At 45.6% G+C, this 13,176-nt stretch overlaps 1 protein-coding gene across 3 annotated transcripts in view; it reads left to right on the forward strand.

The window, feature by feature from the left end:
• The window catches only part of LOC146026646 (E3 ubiquitin-protein ligase TRIM39-like), a 65,572-nt gene extending 53,828 nt beyond the window's left edge, over positions 1-11,744 (forward strand). For all 3 annotated transcript variants that reach the window (XM_083157476.1, XM_083157477.1, XM_083157478.1), the window contains one exon: positions 9,857-11,744. In XM_083157476.1, the coding sequence (XP_083013602.1) occupies positions 9,859-11,577 (1,719 nt within the window). In that variant the 5' untranslated portion in view covers positions 9,857-9,858 and the 3' untranslated portion in view covers positions 11,578-11,744. The remainder of the gene's footprint in view (positions 1-9,856) is intronic.
• Positions 11,745-13,176: the final 1,432 nt, after the last annotated feature.

Consider the following 13,176-nt stretch of genomic DNA (forward strand, 5'->3'; position numbering starts at 1 on the left):
CGGACGGAACAGCTGATGGAGCAGTAGACTCGTCGGGAAACCACGCCCCAACGCGTTTCGTCACTACGGACTTCGTCAGGAGGCGTGGTTGTAGGTAAGTATGACAGGGTTTAAATAAGGTGCTGATTGTCTATCAGTTTGATATAACAAGTATCAGGTGAAGAACAATTATACATAGACATGTTTAATTAACAGATTCAGACCAGTGAGAAAAAATCAAATCACCGGCTGAAGTTACAACAATTATGACAGAACAAGTTTCATTGCAGTATCTAAAAAACTATCTAAAAAAGACAGATATTATAATACATATAGAGGTTCTAAAAAACCTAATGTAGCAATTCATTAATGATAAAAGAATTGTATTTAACGGTAAAGAAGAGAAGGAACAAATAAAAATATATATATATATATATATATGTACATAATAGGTATATACAATACAAATTTAAAAATAGATCAAACTGCATATACATAATATATATGTCAGAATGTGCCTACGGAATAATATAATCCTAGACACTATATATATGACATGAATATAAGGAGATAAAAAAGGGGGGAGAGAGGAAAATATAAAAATCGGAGAAAGAAGCAAGAAGAGACAATATGTTAGTACATTAATATAGAACTCGTAAAGACATTTATAACATTATAAGACTATGGTAAAAACATAGTTACTTTATTAAGCAACAAGACAATAATGTTATATCAGCATTAACAAGTGTAGTCGGCATCATCCTGCAAGACACATGCAGCAGCCGTAACATTAAAGAGAAGGCGAGGGAGTGTTACCTCAAGCTACAACGCCTCTCAATGGCCCTTATTCTGGTTGAAGCGGTAACGGCCGCATGCGGCCGTTCCGCCGATGTTTTCGGTCTGCGCATGTGCAGAGGCCACTCTGCGCATGTGCAGCCGAAATCGCCGTACACGTATTTTGTCCGCCGCAAAGGGGGTGGATAGGGGCGTGAGGGGCTACGAAGCCTCATTTGCATATGCATACGCCCCGCGTTTCATGGGCGTTCCCATGCAAACGCGGGGCGTACGCATGCTAATGAGGCTATGACGCGTGGGTACAGGGCGGGCATCTGACATCGCCGGATGTCAGCTGCCCGCCCCCATACAAGATTTCACACGGACAAGTGTCCGTGTGGTCTTGTGTTGCGGGACCTGGTGGAGCGTGCGGCCCTGCATTCGATGTTCGGCGACCATCGAACGCAGGGGCTGCTCCCACCATGGAGGAGGCGTATCCCCGTCCACAATCATGCGGATCGCCACATGGCCGCGTACGGACGGCCGTGGCGATCCGTATGGAAGGCGGGGATTCGTCTGGTGCGGTCGGAGCCGCATATGCGGCTCCGGCCGCACTGATCAGAATAAGGGCCAATGTCACAACTGCGCTAGTATCCTAGTGCAGGAACGGAGTGATGTCGACACCTTCGTTAAGACCACTAGGAGAGAGTGTGTTTAAAGTGTATATCCAGTAGGTTTCTCTCCTACTTAACTTTCCGAGTATATCTCCTCCTCTCTCATCCATAGTAATATGTTCTAAGGCTTTAAATGTAAAAGAATTTAGATCTGATGAGCAACAAGTAGAAAAATGTCTAGGGACACTGTGAGCCAAAATTTTGTTTTTTATACTCCTAGTATGCTCCAAAATCCGCAGTTTTAAAACTCGTTTAGTCTTGCCGACATAACTCATCCCACATTTACACGTCAACATATATATGACGTGAGTCGTGAGACAGGTCATCCGACTCTTAATACTCCACGATTTTGTATGGTCTGCATTCCAAAACAGTGTCCTTTCTCGGTCGGCATATTTGCACACTTTGCATTTGTTGCAAGGGAAAAAAACATTCGTAATTTGAAGCCAGCCACTGTTTTGGAATGCAGACCATACAAAATCGTGGAGTATTAAGAGTCGGATGACCTGTCTCACGACTCACGTCATATATATGTTGACGTGTAAATGTGGGATGAGTTATGTCGGCAAGACTAAACGAGTTTTAAAACTGCGGATTTTGGAGCATACTAGGACAGGGGTTCTCAAACTATTTTGCTCGGGGACCCCGTCAGACAATAAAAATTATTACAGGACCCCAGCAAGTTACCACAGAATGGCCGCACAAGTGTGGTCAGTGAAGTGAAGTGACCGCTATTGTAATAGGGAGGCAGTGGGTAATGAGGTTGTGTAAAAGTGGGAAAGGTGGATGGAAGAGGGAAGCAGAGGGTGTTTACTTAATGAGTTATCCCCTGACCCCCCCTCCACAGACACATTAATCTGATGGTCATTAACATGGAGTCGTGACCCCATGCTGAGGTGGTCGGGACCCCCTATGGGGTCAGGACCCACAGTTTGAGAACCGCTGTACTAGGAGTATAAAAAACAAAATTTTGGCTCAGTGTCCCTAGACATTTTTCTACTTGTTGCTCATCAGATCTAAATTCTTTTACATTTAAAGCCTTAGAACATATTACTATGGATGAGAGAGGAGGAGATATACTCGGAAAGTTAAGTAGGAGAGAAACCTACTGGATATACACTTTAAACACACTCTCTCCTAGTGGTCTTAACGAAGGTGTCGACATCACTCCGTTCCTGCACTAGGATACTAGCGCAGTTGTGACATTGAGAGGCGTTGTAGCTTGAGGTAACACTCCCTCGCCTTCTCTTTAATGTTACGGCTGCTGCATGTGTCTTGCAGGATGATGCCGACTACACTTGTTAATGCTGCTATAACATTATTGTCTTGTTGCTTAATAAAGTAACTATGTTTTTACCATAGTCTTATAATGTTATAAATGTCTTTACGAGTTCTATATTAATGTACTAACATATTGTCTCTTCTTGCTTCTTTCTCCGATTTTTATATTTTCCTCTCTCCCCCCTTTTTTATCTCCTTATATTCATGTCATATATATAGTGTCTAGGATTATATTATTCCGTAGGCACATTCTGACATATATATTATGTATATGCAGTTTGATCTATTTTTAAATTTGTATTGTATATACCTATTATGTACATATATATATATATATATATATATTTTTATTTGTTCCTTCTCTTCTTTACCGTTAAATAAAATTCTTTTATCATTAATGAATTGCTACATTAGGTTTTTTAGAACCTCTATATGTATTATAATATCTGTCTTTTTTAGATAGTTTTTTAGATACTGCAATGAAACTTGTTCTGTCATTATTGTTGTAACTTCAGCCGGTGATTTGATTTTTTCTCACTGGTCTGAATCTGTTAATTAAACATGTCTATGTATAATTGTTCTTCACCTGATACTTGTTATATCAAACTGATAGACAATCAGCACCTTATTTAAACCCTGTCATACTTACCTACAACCACGCCTCCTGACGAAGTCCGTAGTGACGAAACGCGTTGGGGCGTGGTTTCCCGACGAGTCTACTGCTCCATCAGCTGTTCCGTCCGGTTTTGATCTTTTCGTTTGACACGCTTGATACCGTTCTTCCGCCTGGCTGACTTCCATCTGTGGGACCCACTGTGACCACCTCGCCAGTGCTGCTGACTCTGCTGCCCTTGTCCAGACGTGGCTTGCGCAATATGATACGGTGGATATGCTGATTATTCTTTACCTCGATGTATGTACTCTTATTACCTTTTATTAGTAAAAGTCAAACTGTTAAACTCATTGGTGCGCTCCTTCTATTTTCTTCCATATATATATATATATGTCTGGGAGACCCCCCTGGCTGCCTGCCCATCGACCACCAGTGACAGACATACCTGGTGCTCACGCAGACAGAGAGACAGACAGTGACTGAGGAGGACTCAGGAATCAGATCAGAATGAAAGTCACAGCAATGAGATCAGGAGCACTACTCTGGAGCCGAGCGGGCGGGCAGGCTGTCGGGCGCGGGGATGTCACGATAGAGGTGGGGGCTGAAACTGAAAGGGCAGCGATGGATCCAGCGCTCCAGCACCCTGCACCCTTCCGCGATGACGCCGTGTGACGGCTTTTATCTGCTGCAGGCTGGAGGTGAATTTAGCAGCGTGCGAGCGTGAGGGGGGGGGGGCGCACGCCTATGCATGTGTGTGATAGGACAGCGGATCGCTGGATCCGCTGGCCCAATCACATCTGGGGGCGTGCATTCATACTGGTGCCCCTGTCATTGCGGCACCAGTATGAATGCCGCTTCCCCATTCATTTTCAATGGGCTTTTACAGCCAATTGCTGCACCCTGCCCCCTACCCGCCCCCCGCTGCCCGTAGTTTTAATTTTAACAGCGGGAGGCACCTCTCCCGCTGCCTCCCACCCTCACATGCAGCAGTGTAAGAGGGTGGGAGGCAGCCGGAGAGGGAGAAATGATGAAAATAAAAGAAGATATATAAATATATCTTCTTTTTATTATTTTCATCATTATGACAGGGGAGGCTCTGCCTCCCCTGACTGCACGTCCCTGGTTCAGTTACTCATGGTTACTTACGGCTTCATGAATAGTTTCCCCCCCCCCCCCCCCCCCCACACACACACACACACACACAGATTATACTCTGGGGCACATTTACTAAAATGAGAGATTTTAGAATTGAGAGACATTGCAACCAATCAGATACTTATGTATCCAGCGCCTTTTAGAGGATAATATCTAGAATCTGATTGGTTGCTAGGGGCAACATCTCACTTCTAAAAACTCTCACCTTAGTAAATTTACCCCTCCTGATTTCCTGTCACATTTTTGCGATTCATTAATGTTCTTACTTGCAGATTCCTATCAATCAGTCTGTTGGTTTCAAAGTCATCATCGTCTTCTCCAAAGGGATTAATGAGCTGTTCTGCCACCTGCGACGGAGGGTCATGTGTCACGTGCAGTTGTATTATTATTATTACTATTATCAGTGGCGTAACTATAAATTTTGCTCCCCCCTGCCAAAAATTTTATTGCAATATATATATATATATATATATATATATATATATATATATATATATATATATATATATATATATATATATTAGTGTTTGCGAAAACCACCCAAAAAAGTGGGTCCCGGGGACTCTTAACTTCTTAAAATTGGGGTCCTACCTGACCTTTTCTGGGTCCCAACGGAATAAAGCCTCCTCTCCCCTTCTTCCCAGCATGGCATATGTGGGTCGGGGGGAAGTATCAATTGGCCCACTTGCATAAAGATACATATATACTAGAAACTATATAAACCTGAAAACAGGGACAGTGCGTGCCGAAGACGTGCGCTAAAAATTTAGGGCATTTTTTTGGGGGGGAAGTGGTGTGGTCACATAGTAGTACCAATTCACATTCCAGCACACATCGTTATGTCCAGTACACATTACAGCAAGCACCGTTATGCCCAGTACACATTATAGCACGCACCGTTATGCCCAGTACACATTACAGCACACACCGTTATGCCCAGTACACATTACAGCACACACCATTATGCCCAGTACACATTACAGTACACACCGTTATGCCCAGTACACATTCCAGCACACACCGTTATGCCCAGTACACATTCCAGCACACACCGTTATGCCCAGTACACATTCCAGCGCACACCGTTATGCCCAGTACACATTATGGCACACACCGTTATGCCCAGTACACATTATAGCACACACCGTTATGCCCAGTACACATTATGGCACACACCGTTATACCCAGTACAAATGATAGCATACACGTTACGCCCAGTACTCATTACAGCACACGCCGTTATGCCCAGTACATATTACAGCACACACTGTAATGCCCAGTACACATTATAGCACACACCGTTATGCCCAGTACACATTATGGCACACTTATGTCGAGTACACATTATAGCACACAGCGTTATACCCAGTAAACATTATAGCACACACCGCTATACCCAGTAAACACAATAGCACACTCTGCTATACCCAGAAAACATTATAGCACACACCGCTATACCCAGTAAACATTATAGCACACACCGCTATACCCAATACACCTTTTAGCACACACCGTTATGCCCAGTACACATTATAGCACACACCGTTATGCCCAGTACACATTAAACCAGATAAGTGCTGCTTACCTACATGCTGGTTGCAGGAGTTACATGCTGGTTGCCACTGGGGGGTGGGTGTTTGTATGCTGGTTGCAAAGGGGCATTTCATGCTGGTTGCAAAGGGGGCATTTCATGCTGGTTGCCCAGAGGGCATTTCATGCTGGTTGCAAAGGGGGAATTTTATGCACTTTTCCCAGGGGGGCAGTCAGGTGCATCCCAGCCAGACCCGTTCCACCCGTGCTCTTAGCAGCAGACTGTACTTATGTAAACAGCGTGGTGGGGTGGCGGAGGAGCGCACAGCCGCACACTCAGTGAAACCTTGTGTGCTCTGCTCCCTGAGGCTCCCTCCCTGCCTGATCATCTTCCCGGCTCCTCTGCCTGGCCTCTCCATCGTGTCTGTGACGTCACACGCATAGGTGATACATTACTGAGGCAGCGTAACCAGCAGTCACTGCTGCTGCCTTACCCCCGCCTGCTCATTGGACAGCCGCCCGCCCGCCTACCCTCCCATTGGACAGTCTGACACTGAGTCTGTCAGACTGTCATGGCTGCGCCCGTGCCCCGGCCGACTCTCCTGTGCGGCGCGGCGCACGGTCACCAGCAGCACATAATGTCAGTCTGACTGACACAAACCAGCCACCTCGCTTTGCTCAGTGCCCCGGGCGGGAGCAGGGGCCCACGCAGCCCCCGCTCCCCCAAGCAGTGGCGGGGGCTGCCTTGCGCAATCTACGCCACTGACTATTATTATTATTATTGTTATATTATTGCATTACATTTTGTATTAATACATTTTTTGGAAATTAAAAAATGCTAGTTGTTCCCCTGGGGATGCAGGCAGACCATTGCCTGCTGGGGGCAGGCAGTTGACGTCACATTATGTCAGCGCCCGCCCCATCTTCATCGGACTCCGTCGTAAATAAAAGTCAGTTTAGACTGACTTATTTCTGATGGAGAGAGAAATCATTCGATGATCGGTGACCATCGAATGATTTCTCTCCCCTTTGGCTGCATGAGAGGGGATGTGATCGCATACATCCCACGCATGTTACCGCGGGGATTCAGTGACAGGGGGGGGTCAGTTTGGGCATTCGGACGGGCGACGGGTTGGGTTAAGCTGCTTGCTAAGCGGTACTGAATCAGGCCCACAATACTATAAAGATACAGCATTTACAAAAACAGTAGACGCCTGGTACAGAGAACATAAGTAATAAAAACTTTTTTAAAGACAAACAGACAAAAACCCAGCTAAAGGTCCCTTGGTGACACAAAAACCACAGGGCCGCCTGGTCTCATATATTGAAAAATAATAAAAATAAAAAAGTAAAAAATAAGGAAACACTAACAGGCCGGGGGGAGGGGTGGGGGATTGAGAACCATATGTTGTGAGAAGTGTTCACGGCGTTATTTTGCAGTCAGGAGATGTAATCATGTAATCCATGGAAGCCACAAATGATACGAGCATGCAGGACATTCAGTGAAGGAGCCACCAAACATTTCCAATTTTTGGCAATCAAAGATTTGTCTGCATTGTATACATGGACTATAAACTTACTAACAGATATACAGTAACCGGGGCACAAAGTATCGCCACAGAATTATCACTCGACAGAGGTAGGCCTACCTAGTATACTAGACAACATTGCAACAAGTCATTTAAACGCCGCCTGCATTTAGCATAAACATCCATCCGCAGCCTTGGGTGTGGGGGTGAAATCATTTCTCAACTGCTCGCAGACCTAACACACTTCTCTGGTGTCTTACATATGTGGCGTCCCTGTATGGGAAGAGGGCAGGCAGGGGACATCTGCTGACATCAGCTGCCCGCCCCCGGCACGCACGTCACGGGCGCATTTCCATGGGAATGCGACACCACCAAGTACCATCTTGAATATACCTCATAGTAGGACGTCTCTCTTATGACCATGCTTGTAGAAGCTTTAACAAATCTTGACCTAATGATGGACCTTCCCTCTTCATCAATAGGTGTGGAAAGGTCTGTGAGATTAACATTAACTTGTGTATTACCGTGAGGTATTTGTGTTGCAGCAGCTCTTCTGTGGGGCTATCCGGACACCGGGTCAACTATCTTTACACGTCTAACTAAGCTGGGACGACTAAGGGTGGTCGAACATACCATGGTCAATCTAAACCCTGTCGACCCACGATACTACAGCCGGTTCTTGTTTAGTTTCACAGCAGCAGCATGTCCGCCCGCTACTTCCGGGTTCGGCGCTCGGAAAACTATCTAAAATAAAGTCCATGCCAACGTGAATTGGTTCATACCCCCACTATTCACGTTGGCATGGAGTAGATTTTAGATAGCGTGGCGAGCGTACCGAGCCCGTAGCGCAGGCGAGTGCAGCGAGCCCCGCAAGGGGACACAGACGCTGCTGTGACTGAGACGCTGCCGCCGTGAAACTAAACCCTACAGCCTCCTGTGGGATAGGACTAGATGGGCCAGCCATCAATCCCCACATTGAAGGTCCTTGTCCCCGTTGCCAAACATCAGTTGTCCTTTCATGGACAACGTTTGGTAGGCACTAACCACTGCATACCGGGAACACCCCATCATTTGGAGCATGTGAGTGTCGCCAATTTACATCTATTATACAGAATTCTCTTGATGTCACCACACTGGCTGTCATCTGAGTTGTTTTCGGTGTATTATTTATTTATTACCAGTTTCTTACATAGCGCACACATATTCCACAGCGCTTTACAGATATTTGAACTTTCACATCAGTCCCTGCCCCAGTGGAGCTTACAATCTATATTCCCTACCACGTGTACATGCACATGCAGACATTCAAGGGTTAATTTGTTGGGAGCCAATTGGCCTACCAGTATATTTTTGGATTGTCTGAGGTAACCCATGCAAGCATAGGGAGAATAACTCCGCACAGATAGGGCCATGGTGGGAATTAAACCCATGACCTCAGTGCTGCGAGGCAGCATACCCTCCAACTGTACCGATTTTTCCTGTACAGTACCGGTTTTTAACAGTCTGTACCGGCAAAAAACAAAGTGTACCGATTTTCAGCCGGCCCTGGCCGCGGGTAGTAAACAGTAGCACCCAGTAGAACCCATTCCCAGTGGTGCTTTGAGGGCCCCGGCCAGCGTGCGTCACGCTGACGCCACGCGGCTCCGGCACGTACCCTCCCGCACTCCTCCATCGGCACATGCTCTGCTGAGGCGCCATGGAGCAGGAGGACCTCCCGCACTCCTCCGCGGGCGCATACTCTGCAGAGTATACAAGGTGCCATGGAGCAGATGGACTGTGGAGCACCTGCGGCGGGACACAGTGAGAGGGGAGCAGTGAGCGGCACACAGTGAGTGGGCAATGGCACACACAGTAATTTAACTTGACATTATTCGGCCATGCCCCCTTTCTGTGTGTGTGTACCGATTTTTGCAGTCCAAATGTTGGAGGGTATGAGGCAGTAATGCTAACCATTACACCATCCGTACTGCTGTGTGTGTGTATATATAAACTAGGCAACGTGCTGTGATATAATTTCAGAATTACAATAATGCATTTTTTGTTTAGTGTGTGGGCAGAAACCCCCTCACAAAAATCCTGCATTTGCTCCTGCTTTCTGTTGGGAGGCTTACACCTAACCCACCAGCTGTTGCTAGGTGGCAAGCCTCCCAACAAACAAATATATTTTAGCATGTTGTTCCTTTGTGTATTTGCTGTGTCCATTATACTTGTACCTATGAGTATTAGCTGAAATATAAGCTCAGCCCCACCCTGTGTGGAGAATATGAGTCCAGCCCACTGAGTCAGAAACTTTCACTTTCATTTCTCTCTTCTGCTACCAGCTATGGCGTCTGCTGATCTGAGACGGGAGCTGGACTGTTCCATCTGCCTGAACATTTATACAGATCCTGTCACCCTGAGATGTGGACACAACTTCTGCCGGGCCTGTATTGATCGTGTGCTGGATACACAGGAGGGGACTACAGTATTTACCTGTCCAGAATGCAGAGCAGAGTATCTGAATCGTCCTGCACTAGAGATAAACAGAAAGCTCTGCAATATAGCAGAACGTGTACGCTCTATTCCAGAGGAGGGAACTGGGATGTTCTGCACTTATTGTGTCCACTCTCAAGTACCTGTTCTTAAAACTTGTCTGAAGTGTGAAGCTTCTCTCTGTGATATACATTGGAGGACACACAACAAGTCAGCAGAACATGTCTTGGTCGATCCCACCACTTCCTTGGAGAAAAGAACATGTTCCCTGCATAAAGAGATCTTGAAGTATTTCTGCACTGAGGACAATGTCTGTATCTGTGTGTCCTGCAGTTTGGCCGGAGAGCATCGGGGGCACGTGGTGGAGATGCTGGGTGAGGCCTCTGAGAAGAAGAAGGAGAAACTGAGAAATGTTCTGCAGAAACTGACCACAAATAGAGACGAGACTGAGAAAAGTATCCAGAGTCTGCAGAAACGCAGGTGTGAAGTTCAGAAAAAAGCAGCTGGTTCAACAGAGACAATCACTGCTCTGTTTAGAGACATCAGGAGACAGCTGGAGGACCTAGAGAAGAGAGTGCTGAATGAGATCTCTAGGCAGGAAGTGAGTGTTTCACTCACAGTCTCCGATCTGATTCAGCAGCTGGAAATGAAGAAGGATGAGATTGCCAGGAAGATGTGTCAGATTGAGGAGCTGTGTAACATGTCTGACCCAATGACTGTCTTACAGGAACCAGACACAGGTGACTTGTATGATACAGAGGAGCCATGTTCCATGACTGATCCAATGACTACTGGCCAAAAACAGGATAGTGAAGAGAGCGAGGAGGAGAAGGTGGTGGAGGGAGGCACAGAGGAGAACAACAAGGAGGGCATTGAGAAGGGGGATATAGAGGAGGCTGAAAGTTATGATGAGCATGACCATAAAGTGGGAGATCTGGATGTGGGTCTCCTCTCAGGGAAATTACAAACATTATCTGATATAATAACAGGAATAAATGTATGCTTCTATGTGCAGACACCAGAAGACATATCACTGGATGTAAACACAGCTGGAAAGAATATAATTATATCAGGTGACATGAAAACTGCAGCCAGGTCTTCAATAAAACAGAAAAAGCCAGAGACACCAGAGAGATTCCAGGTATGTCCTCAGGTGTTAAGCACCAGGGGATTCTCCTCAGGGCGAGATTTCTGGGATGTGGATGTCAGTAAGTCAAAGAGCTGGCGTGTGGGGATGTGTTATCCCAGTATAGACAGGAGAGGGGATCAGGCACAAATTGGACGTAATAACAAGTCTTGGTGCTTGGATAGGACTGATGATAAGTATTCAGTGATACATGACAGGGAGATGATCCCATTACCTAGCAGTATTCCCTATGCTATAGTGAGGGTGTATGTGGATTATGAGGCAGGACAGCTGTCCTTTTATTCTGTGTGTGACCTGATCAGACACTTACACACCTACATTGCCACCTTCACTGAGCCCCTTCATGCTGTATTAGGTGTATGGGAAAGGGATTCTGTACAGATATGTGTGGATAGCCTGGGGCAGTCAGGGAGAGGAATCTGATTGGTCGCATTACATAGTATGAGAAAAAGGATCCAAACTACAAAGATCATGCGCTGATTAGCAGCCACAGTAACCACCTCCAAAAAAATTGAATCACCAATTCAACAAATAGACATACAATACCAAATAGGGTTTTGGCAGGTTTCCACGGCGCTACTTCTCAAACAAATAGGATTACACAATATGGTGTACCCAAAAAATGAAAAGAATTTGCAATAGTGTAAACCTAACAATATTACACTATTGCAAATTCTTTTCATTTTTTGGGTACACCATATTGTGGAATCCTATTTGTTTGAGAAGTAGCGCCGTGGAAACCTGCCAAAACCCTATTTGGTATTGCATTACATAGTATGATGCAGTGGATACAGATGTTTATATGTATATACAGACAGTGAGTCAGGTGCAGGGAATTGGTGTATAATTGTGTGGGCACTGCAAGTTGTGTATTCAGTGTTACAGTAGTTGTGTGTCATGTCCAATGTTATCTGTTGTTCTATTCCTGACAGGGCAAATATGTATCCTTCATAGTCATTTGTACCAATCAGCGTAATATTTCTATGTAACTGTAAAGTTATGAGTATTCTTCAGTTATTTGTTAGTGATGTAACTAATAAAGGTTCCGGAATGTTTCTGGTATCTTGCATTATTGTCTCAGTAGCTGTTGTGGTGCGACAGTCCTGGTTTTTCTGTATGAAGACATAAAACATCTCTATGGTAAAGCGGTCACCTAGAGAAGACCTACCCCACTTCTGTCAGGGATCAGCATATGTTGTGGGCACAGGACTGGGGAACCAATGACATGCTGGTAATGGGTGTGGCTCAAAGGGTCTACAGTATCTAGGTCAACAGTCAAATTACCATCCACATATTGACTCTCGACCTACTATCCGTATCCCCTGGTAACAGACTGAAATCAAGTGATACTGGACTGGAGTATATAGGCTGCATTGGAATGGGACTTCAACATCCTTGATGCCATATGCCTGCATGGGGGGGGGGGGGGGGGGGGCAATGTGCAGGCCATTGATATTGACCACAGGCCACACACACTAGACCACAGGTTCTCAAACTCAATCCTCAGGACCCCTTACAGTGCATACTTTGCCGGTCTCCTCACTGAATAGAAAGTAAAATAATAATTAGCTCTAGCTGTGAATCTTTTAAAATGTGTCAGTGAGTACTGAGTGCACCTTTTGGGTGACATGGAAAATGTGAACTGTGTGGGGTCCTGAGGACCGAGTTTGAGATCCCATGTACTTGACAATATTATAAACGAAATCGTTGAGAAAGGCCAAAATGAGTGATTTATGGTTTATAATAGTGGTTCTCAAACTCGGGACCCCACACAGTTCACGTTTTCCAGGTCACCCGACAAATGCACTCATTACTCACTGACACATTTTAAAAGCTCCACAGGTGGAGCAGATTATCTCACTTGATTCTGTGAGGAGACCTGCAAAACATGCACTGTGTGGGGTCCTGAGGACCGTCCTTGAGAGCCTGTGGTTTATAATATTACTAATGCTGTGTACACATGGGGGCTGAAATCGCTGGAAATATGGTCGCTGGCGACCATATTGCCAGTGATTGGGAGTG

Source organism: Crinia signifera, chromosome 8 (assembly GCF_055691185.1).
Source record: "Crinia signifera chromosome 8, ASM5569118v1, whole genome shotgun sequence".
Classification (NCBI taxonomy): Eukaryota; Metazoa; Chordata; class Amphibia; order Anura; family Myobatrachidae; genus Crinia; species Crinia signifera.